This window comes from Dermacentor variabilis, chromosome 7 (genome assembly GCF_050947875.1).
Source record: "Dermacentor variabilis isolate Ectoservices chromosome 7, ASM5094787v1, whole genome shotgun sequence".
Lineage (NCBI taxonomy): Eukaryota > Metazoa > Arthropoda > Arachnida > Ixodida > Ixodidae > Dermacentor > Dermacentor variabilis.
The window spans coordinates 26,468,149-26,483,616 of record NC_134574.1 but is presented as its reverse complement, the minus strand read 5'-3'; the positions used below and the strand labels follow the sequence as shown (position 1 = coordinate 26,483,616).

General features: G+C 45.9%; 1 protein-coding gene across 1 annotated transcript in view; it reads right to left on the bottom strand.

Annotated features, from left to right (window-relative positions):
* Positions 1-231: 231 nt before the first annotated feature.
* Positions 232-15,468, bottom strand: part of LOC142587376 (epoxide hydrolase 4-like) — a 200,615-nt gene continuing 185,378 nt past the window's right edge. The window contains exon 7 of the mRNA XM_075698331.1: positions 232-603. Coding sequence (XP_075554446.1) covers positions 245-603 — 359 coding nt within the window. The 3' untranslated portion in view covers positions 232-244. The remainder of the gene's footprint in view (positions 604-15,468) is intronic.

The following is a 15,468-nucleotide window of genomic DNA, read 5'->3' as shown; positions in this document are numbered from 1 at the left end:
AAAATTACCGTTGTCTTTAGCGGTTACATAGACATATACCGAGAACGCAGATAGGCCAAACCCGTATGCAGTCAGCAAAGAAGACCTTGTCTTCAAAAAGTAGCTGATTATGAATTCACACGCCTCCTATGGGATGAAGTGTAAGTGTAACAAGTGTTCTAGTTCATATAACGACACTGCTCCTCATAAATTGAGCGGCCGTGATGAGCTTAGAAACGACAAAATGCGAAGTCGCCTAAAATACTCAGCTCTTTTTGGACGGCTTTGGCGATTCTGCGCACTTGTTTTCTGGCAATGGCACTTGCGACGGGTCCACATTGTTGCTAAAGGCGATGTTCCCTGTAGATGCAAATTCGATTATACGTCTGTTCACGTTGTCAGCACATTGCCGCATTAGCCAGTGGCCACCGTCCGGATAGTACACAACCGAGGATGTCCTCAGGTGCTCTCGGTTGAACTCGGCTATGGGCGTCGTCATGTAGCGGTCTTTCTCGCTCCACAGGATGAGGGTCGGCACGTCGATCTTGCGGTACTCGAGCTTCATCAGCTGCTCGCTGTCGTAGTTGAAGGCGCGGTAGTAGTTCAGTACACCCGTCAACGCTCCTGCGGAGAGGCGAAAAATAGCGGCGCCGTCAAGCAGGAGAACGGTATACAGGATAATTTTGTTTTCATTAGAGGGTACGCGACGAGAGATGCGATTGACGGAAACAGCGCGTTATGATTCACTAAACTGCATACGTGCCGCCTAAAATGGCTTTACTGTTACTTCGTCCCGGTTTTCAGGAATGTCGAACTGCACACGCAACGTGCGCAAATGTTTCCTTGCTGACGCAACCAGACTCATCACTTACACTGCGAAACAGTATAATCAAATACGGCCTCAAACAGTGAGATCACCTAGAAAAGTAGACAGCACGCTAAACCTGCTACCAGGCCTTAAGTATCGTACTGAACAAATGTAAAATGACGACGTCCTTAGTGGGCAGTGCGACCGAATTAAAAAAGAAGGCGCAGAAAGTGATGTTGAGAGACGTGAAAGAAAATGAAGTAATTTAAGGGGCATTGCTAACAAGTGTAAATGAAATTAAAAAGGAACAGGGGGAAATGAGAGCTGAAGTAGGTGATATCACCTGTTGACTTGCTGCTGTGAAGCTGAGCCGTGCTAGTGTTTAACGTTCATTAAACGATTTACGCAGGCTGGCGGACAATCTAAGTAAAGTAAAGACAAGGCTACTAGAGATGCACGTCGAGTTTGAGGATAGAATACAACGCGACAACCTATTGTTCTATGGCTTGCCTTATTTCCCTTCAGAATCTTCTAATGAGGCTATAGAGAAGCTGCGTAATGCAGCCTCTGACGCTCCAGATTTTCCCATTTCCAAAGGATCAATTGAAAAGACGCACATTTTAGGCGTGTACGCGGCTAACAAATCCAGGCCTGTTGCTTTGAAATTTTGTTCCTCTAAGATGCAACAGCAAATGTAAAGATAATGGCATTACAGTAGGTGAAGATTTCACTCAGACCGTGGCATGCACGAAAGAATTTGTTGGAATTCCCAAAATTTCAAAACAAAGCATTCAAACTGTAGTATAACAAGCAATTTCACAGATAACAGTATTTAGGAACTTGACTCTGAAAACAGTTCATGAAAACGCTGCGCTCGTTACTTTCCTGTCGAGAATGCTCTGTCAAGCTCATAACGCGCGTGCCTTTCGTGGCTTGGGAGTACCTGGCTCGCAGCGTTAAAGAAAGAAAATGCAGGTAAGAAGATGACGGTTATTGTTGTTTGGCAAATATGCACCCCAAAAGGTGCAAATGTTTTTAGAGTGTAGAGTGTTGACGGCACTTCTGAACATCCTTCCCGTGCACATGTCGATGTCCGTCCGAATGACACCTCGGCGTTATCGCGCAAGGACGTCAAAAAATAGCGGTGCGACAAGGGGGGTGTAGCGAAATCGGGAACAAAAAGCTCACTTTCTTTTTTGCTTACCAACGTAAGGAGTGGTTTACCAAGACGCGTCGATCTGAAGGCTGTAATTGACGCGAGTGACGCCAACGTACTATTGCGGGATGAAAACAGGCTTTCTTCTGAAGTAGATAGCAATGAGCTTGGTGATTGTGGGAAATATTTTAGCGCTTACCTACAAGATAGCGTTCATTTAAGAGGCGGTGCTGTTTTGATTGGAGTTCTAGATAACCTTGGTTTTTCTTGTATTGGCACTGTTAGTGAAATGGAAATGACACGGGTTGAACTTTGTCTATCGTTTAGAAAAATGATCTTGGGTGTTTGCAGACGTTCTCCACCTAGCCGCAATAATTCTTTAATGACCTTCATGATTCTGTTATTTCAATCGCCGTACGTTAGCGACAGGTTCCAATATAAAATTCTGGCGATATTAATTACCCGAATGCATTTTGTTCTACTTATTTCTCCACTGAAGTTTGTTTTCCACAGAGTGCAGAAATCTTTTTAGCCTGTGTTATGGCTTTAACTTCAAATAAATTATAACACAACCAATCCAGATAACGTCGTATACTTCTAGTGTAGTAGATCTTGTGCTTACTACGGCAACGGCACCTGTCATCTCTAATTCTGTTGATTATCTTCTGGATCTGAGTGGCCATGCCCTTCTTCATTTCACAGTCAATGTACCAAATAAGCATCCAAGCAGGGTTACTAACGTATCCAAGATTATGAAGCCAATGCCTTTGGCTCTAAGGATCGCGAGTAATGTGTATTCATGAACGACATCTCGTAGGACTTTTGTCTGTTATTACCACCTGGAGGTTATTACAGACAAAGTTGTTTGCCTCACATACGCGTTTGTTCCATTAAAGCTTGTAACGTCCAATGAGCACGCACCTTGGTTTAATCAGTCACTGAAAAGATTAGCGAAAAAGAAGAAACGAATATATTGTTCGGCTAAAACTTTAAATTCACTGTCACGCTGGCCTATCTATCATTCAGTAAATGATAAATATGAAGAACACTAAAATTGGCAAAGGACACGTGCTTAAGTAACTTCTTATCATGCTGAGTAACAGTCCGAGACAATTTTGGAAGATGGTAATTAAAAGTGATACTCGCGATAGGGCTCTTGAAACACTGCACAAAGAATTAACCCTCACGAAAAATGTGGAAGCATCCTAAATACAGTGCTTCCATCATTATTCTCTAACAATTTTAGTTTTGGTAGTCACGATTATTTTAATTTTCAATTCCTCCCAGTGCATTAGAGCTGTTTTGAATCGACAGCTATTCCTAAACTAAATGAAAACTCAACAAATAAATACCCTCGTCAGCTGGAGTGGACAACATCAATTCTAAGTTTATCCTTAATACCAAATTATTCAACATCTTCATCATTTCAAAGCTGTTTGAGCAATCGCTTGAGACTGGCTGTATTCGTGATGATTGGAAAGTTGGGAGAGTTATTCGCTCTTTGATGTCCGGCCACAGGCACTCTTCTAATAAATACCGAGCTGTATTAATATCCGGAATACCATGAAAGATCATGGAACATGTAATTTCCTCTCATATAGCTAAATTTCTAGAAGGTAATTATTTTTATAGTGCTCAACATGGTTTCCACAAAACATTTTTTGTGTAATACGCAACTTTTGTGTTTCACTCATCACTTAGATTCCAATTTTCTTTCAGAGCTCCCTTATACACTGAGTATTCTTATATTTCTCAAAAAACGTTTGACACATTAACAGGTGAATTGCTCTTGTATTGCACAGTCTTAATCTGGATAGTACAGTTCTTGCATGGCTGAAAGGCTTATTCACAACTAATTCTCAGTTCGTAACACCTAACAGGTAATATCGATTCCTTTCATATTGACACAGCGATTAGCGACATCGACCTGCCAATTTTAATAAAACCTGCCACAGATGGTGTTGCCTTACTACTAGCTCGGCGCTTTGGCAAGTCGACCTGTGTAAGGCTCGTGTTTAAAGGTACCATAACATGTAAAGGTCGGCCACTTTCGGCATGTGGCATGACCTTTCGTACCCAAACCACTTCTGTGCAGAAGGTGTCACAGAATTGGTCATGTGAGTGCTGTCCGCCGAAACACAGCGACATGCCCACGGTGTTCCGAACAGCACGACACTGACACTTGCCGTGCAACAGAGCTCAGGTGCCGAAATTGTCAAGGCTCGCATGCCGCATCCTTAAAAGACTGTCCACGCCTAAAGAAAGAGCAGAAAATCTTGCGAGAAATGTCGAGAGACTGATTATCACACAGAGATGCTTCTGCAGCGATAAGGCGACATCGCTCGAGGAAACGAAAGTCTACGAAATCTTCTTCCGGCTCAAGAGAAAAGTCTCGTCCGTCCATTTGTCTCCAGTAAGAGCACGAATGTCAACGATAAAAGCGGCCCTGCTATTTCTGCTTCATCAAGTGAGGTGTGGCCAGCACTGCCGAAGACATGCCACGCGCCAGAGCCACAGCACATGACTCACCATTTAACGTCAAATGTCACTTCAGTTGACCAAATGCGAGACAAGGATTCACAAGTGATTGCTATGCTCAAATCCCTCACGAATTTCATGCGTCTACCACTGACAAATAGGGACTCTCCGGCTGCTCGTAGTGCACTGCAAGTGCTGGGGCGCTATAACGTAAAACTATTCCAATTCTGCTATCAGCCCTCCGCGATTGGTCAAAAACTTTTTTCGACCACCCCCCACTTCACCTGTCTGTCACGCGACGTCACGAAAACCGCGATACGTCCCCATCTGATATGATGTGTACACACTGATTATGCATGATTTGACAGAAAAAAGAAAAACAGTTATTTCTGATTCGACCCCTTTTCGCCATTAGCCCTCGGCTATTGGTAAAAAGTTTTCGGGCTGCACCCACTTCACCTGCCTGTCATGCGACGTCGCAAAAGCGCAAGAACTCACCGCGTCAAAGTGACGTGTATGCGATAAAGATGCATTAATATGCCGAGCAAAACTGAATTTTCTTCTGAATAGCCGCGGGCTGCCCCGTTCCGAAAGGAATAAAAGATGGCTGCCGCCGATCGCTCAGATGCTGGCTACTCGCACCTGCCGGAGAGCATGGGTGTATTTGCGTATAATAAATCTTCTTGCGCTGCCGTGTAACGTTTTCGAGCACTTTCGGCACGTTTACCCCCTTATTCTGCCAACTATTCTTTGCTGAGGGTTCGTTTTAGCGTCATCCTTGAGCTTCCGTTGCATGCCGCCGCAATTTTCGACCAGCCACCGCAAGCTAAAGGAAAGCCGACCAAATGTAGAAGCCGGCACCACCCTCTTCATCCGGTTATCGACTTTCAGGGCAATGGCTAGGTCCCATCGAATCTCTCTCCACTTGAGCGTCCTCCTCGCCTCTTGTCAGCCAATTAGATACGACAAGCCGCTCAGTGCAGGCAATGTTATTTGTTTTTCAAGCAAACAAAACTGACCTCCTATGAACGAGGAGAGCGTTTGATTGGTCTGTTGAGACAACCCTGCGGGTGACCGCCCGGTGCTTGCTTTGGTGGTTACGCGAATTTGACGTCAGGAGATTGGAATAGAAACATATTGGAATAGTTTTACGTTATAGGGCCCCATGTCTTCGAAAACCGATTTCCCATCCTCGTAATTTGCGAACCAAACGTGCAGAATGTTATACGCATTTCTGGCTGTGAAGCATTCATGTCTTCTACCTGTGGTGATGTGAGCAAGGTAATGGTATATATTAGATGTGATCTGACATACGTGTTGCACCCAGTCCCGCCTCACAACGACCACCAGTACGTCTGTTTAATCGTGAAAACGAATAAGCTTACGTTCACTCTCGTTGCTGTTTACATTGCTCCTTCACGTGGCTTCGACTCTAAACGAATGCACGACGTGCTATCAGCGACACCCGGCCCTACGATTCTCACCGGAGATTTTAATGCTCACCATCCACTTTGGGGGAGCTTGAAGATGGACTCCAGGAGAACGAGACTAGCATCATTTGCCACAGAGCACGACCTTTACTGCCTCAACGATGGTAGTCCAACTTATTTACGCGGGCTTACTTACAGCAGCTGCCTAGACTTGACCCTCGCCACGGAGCAAGAAACATATAGGAGTGGAAACTCCGCTGTTTGCGGCGACCAGAAAAGGTCACAAGCCCGCGGTGCCGTTATCGTGCTGGCGGCGCCTGGTGGCCTGGAAAGAAATTACCGCCGTTGAGAGCGCGCCGAAGCCGCCTGCCCTTAGCCTGCCCGGGTGCTGAATTTTTTTTGGCTGCGGCTTCAACGACTCGCCGCATGGCGCCGCCACTGTATACGGCCCCGTCGGCACATACAACAATTGTGACCTTATCTGGTCGCCCGCGCTCGCTCGCGCTGACGGGAGTTTCACCTCCTAAATGTCTTACTCCATGACCCTGGCTTCTCGGCGTCTTGAAGGAAACGTGCAGTAGTTTCCAGACATCGAATGACATGGAAGCGACCACATTCACACGTACCTGAAGATCAAGGGACTATCTAAATGCCCTTCCACGACCCTCCGGAGAATTGACTGGTCGGCGTTTTGGTCGCACATGGAGGAAGTATGTCAGCAAGGGAACCATTCAAGTCTGGAACACGAAATTCAAAAAGTCATGCAAAATGCTATGCGTGCTTTTCAACCTTTCACGAAATACTAAAAATTTGAAGCCGGACTGCAGCGACTACGAGCAATTCGCCGGCGGGCTGAAAGAAGATACAAGAGAACCAAATTCATGCATGATCTCAGAGACGCAAGGCAGATGCAAAAGAAGATTCAATGCCGCATTGATGCACTACAATCTCAAAGATGGAAACGTTTCTGTGAGTCGTTGTATTCACGTCAGCGATTATCTCAGATAGTGCGTGGACTTCGCGTATCACCGCAACAGCGTGTTCCCTTCAAATCCCTCGTTTTGCAAAAAGGTCGCAGCGAAATAGACATTGCTGAAGAATTTTGCTCAAGACTGTCCAGCTCGCAGCTCCAACGCCCACTTACACCATGTGCCACTCCTGTGCCACGGGGTTCCCACATAGATGTAATGTATTCGGTGGAGGAGCTTGAAGCGGCACTGGCGACTTGCAGGCGCTGTTCGTCAGGTGGGCCGGAGGGTGTTACCTATGCGGCGCTCGCCAATCTTGGGCAGAAAGCATGACTCATGCTGCTAAACCATTACAACTAGTCTTGGCGCAACGGTTTATTTCCACGTGAATGGAAATGCAGCCGCTTGGTTCAGCTTCTCAAACCTGGTAAATCACCGTTAGATTTGTCATCGTACCGTCCCATCGATCTGGCCAGTTGCATAGGAAAATTAATGGAAAGAATGACTTTGACTCGCTTGGAATGGTACTTGGTAAATTACAACGTGTACCGAGATGCTATGGCTGGCTTCCGGCGTGGGCACTCATCCATAGATAATGTCATCGATTTGCTCACGTTTGTTCAACATCAAAAACGTCTGAAACGACTCACTGCGGCATTATTTCTTGACATAAAAGGCGCCTATGATATTATAGCGCATTATGCCATTATAGAGGCTCTGATTGAAGCTGGAATCGGTGGCCACACTTTGCAGTAGCTGCAGTTATTTGACCAACAGGCATTTCTTCTTGATGACCGAGGATGGAGCCACGACTCAACACCAAACGTTCCGTGGAGTACCGCAAGGCGGATTAAGCCCAACGCTATTCAAGCTAGTGATCATTGGCCTAGTCAAATGCTTCCCCAACACAGTTCAAGTATCGATCTATGCCGACGACATCTGCATTTGGGCGTCTGCTGTAACACGACTGCAGGTACGAGCACGGCTACAAAAGGCAGCTACCTTAACATCACTGTACTTGCGAAAACAGAATTTAGAGCTGTCTTCAGAGAAATGCTGCCTTGTTACTTTCACTCGGAAGGCAATGAAGCGTTACTCTGTAAGTGTCAACAGACAAGCAGTTGCAAATGCACGGAAACGCCGCTTTTTAGGAGTAATTATCGACCGCGACCTATCATGGAGCCCGCACGTTTCATACCTAAAGAAGAGGTTGATGACAATAATACATCTCCTCAAATTTATCGGCGGCAAGTCATGGGGCACATCGGTGCAGTCAATGCTGCAGCTTTATAACGCCTTGTTCCTTGGTTTCGCAAGATACAGCCTCCCTGTGCTTGGTAATACCTGCAAAACAAACATGCGTGTACTCCAGGGACTAGAAGCTCGAGCCCTAAGGACGTGTCTCGGTCTTCCGAGGTGTGCGTGTACAGCGGCAACGATTGTCATAGCTCGAGATCCCACAATATCAACGTACTTGGTAACCGACGATCTCAGAGCGCATATTCGCCACGTTGCCCGACTACCTTCTCACCATCTTGCCGCTCTACCCGCAGAAAGGCCACACGCAACTTTCAGCCGTATAATTGTTGCCAATCGTTCCTCATTGCCATCGAACTACATGTCTACAGCAAGACCATCCTCACCTTTATGGTGCCTGCACAGACCTGAAATACGCCTCACCATCCCTGGAATCACGAAGAAGGCTAACATCCCGTCGTTTGCCCTGAGGCAGGCCACATTAGAAGCTTTACATGAGGTGCACAGTGGCCGCGTACGCGTTTACAAGGATGGCTCAGTCACATCTGCAAGTTCAGCTGCTGCTGTGGTGATAGAAACAAGATCCGTCAAAATGCAGCTAAAAACGTCACATGTATCATCAACAACAGCTGATGAACTGGTAGCCTTGCGTGCGGCTCTTCATTTCATTCAGGCGGAACCACCCCATGCATGGTCAGTCTTCTGGGATTCCAAGGCAGCCCTACAGAGTGTACTCTCAGCACTGCGCCATGGATCACACGAACAGCTCGTCGCAGAGATCGGAGAAGTACACCATCGCATAGTTAAAATTATGGGATTTTACGTGCCAAAACTATTTTCTGATTATGAGGCACGCCGTAGTGGAGGACTCCGGAAAGTTCGACCACCTGGGGTTCTTTACCATGCACCTAAATCTAAGTACACGGGTGTTTTCGCATTTCACCCGCATCGAAATGTGGCCGTCGTGGCGGGGATTCGATCCCGTGACCTCGTACTCAGCATCCCAATACCATAGCCACTGAGCAACCACGGCGCGTCGCACCATCGCATAGTTGACGAAGGACAAGATATCATGTATCAGTGGTTGCCTAGTCACTGTGGTATACATGGCAATGATCTAGCAGACGCAGCTGCCCGATCTGCCCATGACGGTGTCAACTGCGTTGCCATTCCTCTTTCGAGAGCTGACGCAGCGAAAAAACTTGCCGTACTTGCACACGACCTGACATTAGCTCAGTGGAATACATATGATTTCACAAGTGCCCACCTACATATCCTGGACCCTAATTTACAACTCCGTATTCCGCCCGAGCTTCCACGACGCGACTGCACCCTTCTAGTTCGTCTATGGCTTGGAGTAGCATTTTCAAATGTCTATTACTTCCTTGTCGGAATGTCCAACAGCCCACTTTGTATTTCTGCGGGTGCAAAGAAACAATCGCGAACCTTCCTTGTGAATGCTCTCGTTTCAACCCGCAAAGAGCAGTCCTCTCAGCCACCCTAGACAAACTGTACAAGCACGCAATGACAGAAAACAGGATCCTTGGAAACTGGCCTACGCGAGCATCAGCGCGATCGGCTATGAAGGCGCTGCGACGGTATTTAAAAGACACTGCACTTTCTGACAGATTCTGACTTCACTGTGTGACGCAGGGTTGTACGATGACACTGCATAACACTAGGAACGCCTTTGCGGGCTGCGTGACAGTGCCCACAGAAACAGATTGTGTGTACGTGCGTGTGTGTGTATTTCTTTTAAATCCTTCTCTCTCTCACCTATCACATCACCTTGCCCCTCCCCCTGTACAGGGTAGCCAACGAGAGATAATCTTTGGTTAACCTCCCTGTCTTTCCTTTGCATTTCTCTCTCTCTCTCTCTCTCTCTCTCTCTCTCATTCTTCTGTTACCTTAGGCGTAGCACAGGACTCCATAATAGGTTGTCTGCTCTGTATAACTTAATTAATGACTTGCCCACAACGATAATGGCTTCCATCTGTCTTTTAGGACTGCGTCATTTATAAACGAATTAACAGTGACTTAGATTCAGCCATCGTGCAGTCTGATATTAACAGCGTTTATGAGTGGTGCCAGTTATGGAATAATAAATTAAACATTAACAAGTGCAAAAGAGTGCACATTTGTCGACAACACCCAACATATAACGTTGAGAACACTGCTCTGCAATCTGTGAACTTATACAACTACCTTGGCGTGCACATTTCGTATAGCTTATGTTGGAAAACTCACATTTAATACATAACAACCCCCCCCCCCCCCCCGTCGTAGTTTAGTTTACCTCCGCAGAATTTTTTTTGCGACCCTTGTATCTCTCAAGCTGAAATTTTATAAAATATTACTACGAACTAAACTAGAATATGCAAAAGCTATATGAGATGCTGGACTCAGGGTACTCAAAGCGGACTTAGAGGCGATACAAAACCGTGCAACATGTTTCATGCTTTGAAACCATTATCGAACCGCTAGTGTTACAACTTTGAAGGACAAAAGTGAAAAATGAGCATGGTGGTATGGAACCTCGGCTAAATTCAGAGCGCGAACTACTGGGACACAAGTTGAAGCACAAGAAAAGACAGGACACGGCGCTCCGTACAGGGACAGGAATGTGCGTTCCTATCGCGGAGATAGCGCCGTGGCCTGTCTTTTCTGGAGCTTTCCTAGTAGTTCGCGCTCTCAATTCCGCTATCAAGGACACACTTTCATTACCAAGCGTTTCTCATTCTGGAAAGGTTTCCCACCTTTGTTTATTACAGCGAAGCTGTTTACCTGTAGCCCCTGTATGCATGCCCCGCATGCGTTCCCAGGGGTGTACCCCTGGTAACGCATACATATGATCGACCCAAACGGTAAATTCTCTTTGCCCCCGAAGGTTACGCGGGGCAAAACGTCATTGATACGCAGGATTTGGCTGGGCTTGCGTTACCCGTCGCTGCGCACGCCTCATCGGCCAGTCGAACAGCCCTGACTGTGAACACTGCCAGACGCCTGAAACGCTGGAACACATATTGTGCTATTGCCAAGCATATATGCTGAAGCGAAGGACGTTGGAAAGCTCCCTAGCCAGCGTTGGCAGGCAACCACTGTCGGATGACGTTATCTCAGGCCCATGGCCTGACACTGCAACTTCAATGCGAGCAACTAAAGCACTGTTGAAGTTTCTGCAGGGCACTAAGCTAGAGGAGCGGCTCTACTAGGGCCGCTGTCTAATATACATAAGCACTCACGATCTTTCTTATCGTCATTACCCATCCCAGTACTTTCACTCCGCCTCCCCATTCCCCAGTGTAGAGTAGCAAGCTAGAGCGCACTAGCTCAGGTCGACCTCCCTGTCTTCTTTGAAAAGAATTTTCATCCTGGTGTCATTAAAAATGCATTAAAAAATCCGTCCCCATTCCACCCTGCGAAAGTGTAAGCACAGCGAAGCCGTTGCCGACGTTAGGGAATCACAAACGGCTTTAGACGATGTTACAGAAACACCACGACCCCAGGCGTTGTGCGTGATGCGCGCATGTACGATAGCGGAAGTGCAGCATACATCTTCATTCTTCTAGACACACCGGCAAGTGCAAGTGCAATATTGAACTAAATGAATTTTTCATTTAAATTCCGCCAGAACATGCATAAACTACGACTTACACACAAGCTGAAGGCGTGGTTGCTTCGAACTGTTATTCGAATATACGAGAGAACGTGAATCCGTTGCGCGGAAACTGAAAGACAAAGCCCGTTTCTAGCTGCCGTTTAAGGTCTGTCTGAGGGGCCGCTGCCACTAGGCGGCGGTACCTTTAATACAGCATACATGGTTATTCTTGTAGGCCCGCTGCCTAGTGGAAGTGCCTTTTTGAACTACTTGGATTTCTCAAAATGCTTCAGAAAATTCGTAAAGCACAAATTACATGCAACCTTCAGACATGACCTCATGAGATTAGAATTCCAATATGCGAGAAAACAATTCTATTATGCGGAAACTCAAACACCAAGCCTTCCAGCTGCCGTTTGTTCTTGGGCCCTCCGCCAGGCGCAAGTGCATTATTGAATTGCTCCAAATAAGGTGTGACAGAATATTCGTAAGCACTACTTACACACAACCTAAAGGTATGATAGCATCGATTATGACTCGAATATACGAGAAAACTTAACTATATTACGCTGAACCACAAACACAAAGCCTTCCAGCTGCCGTTTGTTTTTGGGTGAGCACGCCACGAAAAATCCCAATGAACTAGAGGCTAACAGCTTCACTGTAGAATGTTCCAACTAGCTCGTATTCAGTCCCTGCTGACTAAATTTTGATTATTCACTTGAGAGCACAGATGCCGAATGCAGAATTGAAACCAAAGTACGCCCCATGGGACACGCCTCGCAATCTGGTGTGCGTTGCTCGAGCTGTACACCCGTGCTCTTCAGAACAGCACCTGCCAAATAAGCTGCTGGATTCTGTGGGACTACCCCCAGAGATTTCGTACCTAGCAGGTACAATATGTAAGACACCGCTTATACACGTGGCCTTGTTCCCACCTAGGTAATTATAAATATTGAGGCTGGTGGTGAAATACGAAGTGGGATATTTTTTTTTTGGTAGCGTGGCAGCAAGTACCAACGTCGCGTGCGAGCGGACAACATGGTAAGCCACGTCGCCCTGAATTTTCATCATGGTGATATCTGGCTCTCTTGTTAGAAAAGCGCATTTCAATAATTTTCGGTTACGATTTCTCGTTTGCAAACAAATGTTTTTTAGTATAGCAGGTTTTTACGAAGGATTCATATGAAATATTTCTTAGAGCCTTTCCGGACGTAGACGTGAGAACGTTTTGTCGACTCTAAAACAACTGGTATGGCAAGAAACGCTTGACGTTAACAACTGAAGAGATTTGCCTAATAATGTCGCTGTATGACAGCCCTCAACAGGCTACTCAACAATAGACCATGTTCACACTATCAATCAAGTGATAGAGAAATGTGCAGAATATAACCAACCCTTATATATAGCTTTCATTGATTACGAGAAAGCGTTTGATTCAGTCGAAACCTAAGCAGTCATCGAGGCATTACGGAATCAGGGTGTAGATGAGCCATATGTAAAAATACTGGAAGATATCTATAGCGGCTCCACAGCCACCGTAGTCCTCCATAAAGCAAGCAACAAAATCTCAAAGAAAGGCGTCAGGCAGGGAGATACGATATCTCCAATGCTATTCACAGCGTGTTTACAGGAGGTATTCAGAGAGCTGGATTGGGAAGAATTGGGGATAAAAGTTAATGGAGAATACCTTAGTAACTTGCGATTCGCTGATGATATTGCCTTGCTTAGTAACTCAGGGGACCAATTGCAATGCATGCTCACTGACCTGGAGAGGCAAAGCAGAAGAGTGGGTCTAAAAATTAATATGCAGAAAACTAAAGTAATGCTTAACAGTCTCGGGAGAGAACAGCAATTTACAATAGGCAGCGAGGCACTGGAAGTCGTAAGGGAATACATCTACTTAGGGCAGGTAGTGACGGCGGATCCGGATCATGAGACGGAAATAATCAGAAGAATAAGAATGGGCTGGAGTGCGTTTGGCAGGCATTCCCAAATCATGAACAGCAGGTTGCCGTTATCCCTCAAGAGAAAAGTATATAATAGCTGTGTCTTACCAGTACTCACCTACGGGGCAGAAACCTGGAGGCTTACGAAAAGGGTTCTACTCAAATTGAGGACGACACAACGAGCTATGGAAAGAAGAATGATAGGTGTAACGTTAAGGGATAAGAAAAGAGCAGATTGGGTGAGGGAACAAACGTGAGTTAATGACATCTTAGTTGAAATCAAGAAAAAGAAATGGGCATGGGCAGGACACGTAATGAAGAGGGACGATAACCGATGGTCATTAAGGGTTACGGACTGGATCCCAAGGGAAGGGAAGCGTAACAGGGGGCGGCAGAAAGTTAGGTGGGCGGATGAGATTAAGAAGTTTGTAGGGACGGCATGGCCACAATTAGTACATGACCGGGGTTGTTGGAGAAGTATGGGAGAGGCCTTTGCCCTGCAGTGGGCGTAACCAGGTTGATGATGATGATGATGATGATGATGATGACAGCCCGACTCCATTTGAAACGTTCAGAACAATTGTGATTTAGGACATCGCCTGAATTTCCCGGACATCTACTCAATTTACTGGAACGGCACCGTCGTCAAATAATATCAGACCTGTGGCACATTTTAAAAACTTCCCTGAGGTGTCCGAGGGCAGATGGATTGTAAGTGAGTTGTAAATTTTTAAAACTGGATGAAATTTTTCTCTATTATTGTGACAACAGTGGCTTAGCCTCAAATAAGCAGGCATTGGAGTTTGACAGCTTATCGAAAAGAAAACGAGTTAAGCGGGTGCTTTGAATTCGATTCCGAATGGCAGTAATTAGTTCATTTGTTCAGATTGTATTCTTGCGATTGGCATCTATCTATCTATCTATCTATCTATCTATCTATCTATCTATCTATCTATCTATCTATCTATCTATCTATCTATCTATCTATCTATCTATCTATCTATCTATCTATCTATCTATCTATCTATCTATCTATCTATCTATCTATCTATCTATCTGTCTATCTATCTATCTATCTGTCTGTCTGTCTGTCTGTCTGTCTGTCTGTCTGTCTGTCTGTCTGTCTGTCTGTCTGTCTGTCTGTCTGTCTGTCTGTCTGTCTGTCTGTCTGTCTGTCTGTCTGTCTATCTATCTATCTATCTATCTATCTATCTATCTATCTATCTATCTATCTATCTATCTATCTATCTATCTGTCTGTCTGTCTGTCTGTCTGTCTGTCTGTCTGTCTGTCTGTCTGTCTGTCTGTCTGTCTGTGTGACTGGGTATAAGATCATGGTGATGGCACCGTCATGGTCAGCTTTGTCATCTGACTCGCCACGCCGTCTTAGTCACGTATAATGCACAGAACAAGTGGTATAAGTTCTCTTGATAACCTGGACCACGAGGTGCATGGTCGTGGTACTGTGGTGGTCATTGCATAGTCGTCATCCAATCTTTCATCTGTCTTTCGTTATAGCGTCGTCGTGATGCCATCGCCGTCATGCAGTTCTTATGCACTCATTGTCATACAATCATCGTGTTGCCCTTGAGGTCGTTTTATAGCCGTCGCCCCAAATTCATCGTTCGACTCATGTCATGCCGTCGTCGTCATGACATCGCTGTCGCTGCGGCGACGTCATGTATTTGTTGTCATATCGTCGTCACGATGCCATGGCGCTCGTTTTATCGTCGTGATTCTAGCTTCGTAGTCCCACCCTCTTCATTCTGCGGTCATCACGGCTCGTCGCCGCACTGTCGTCATCATGTCGTTGTACTCGTGCTCATAGTCGGGATGCCATCGCGA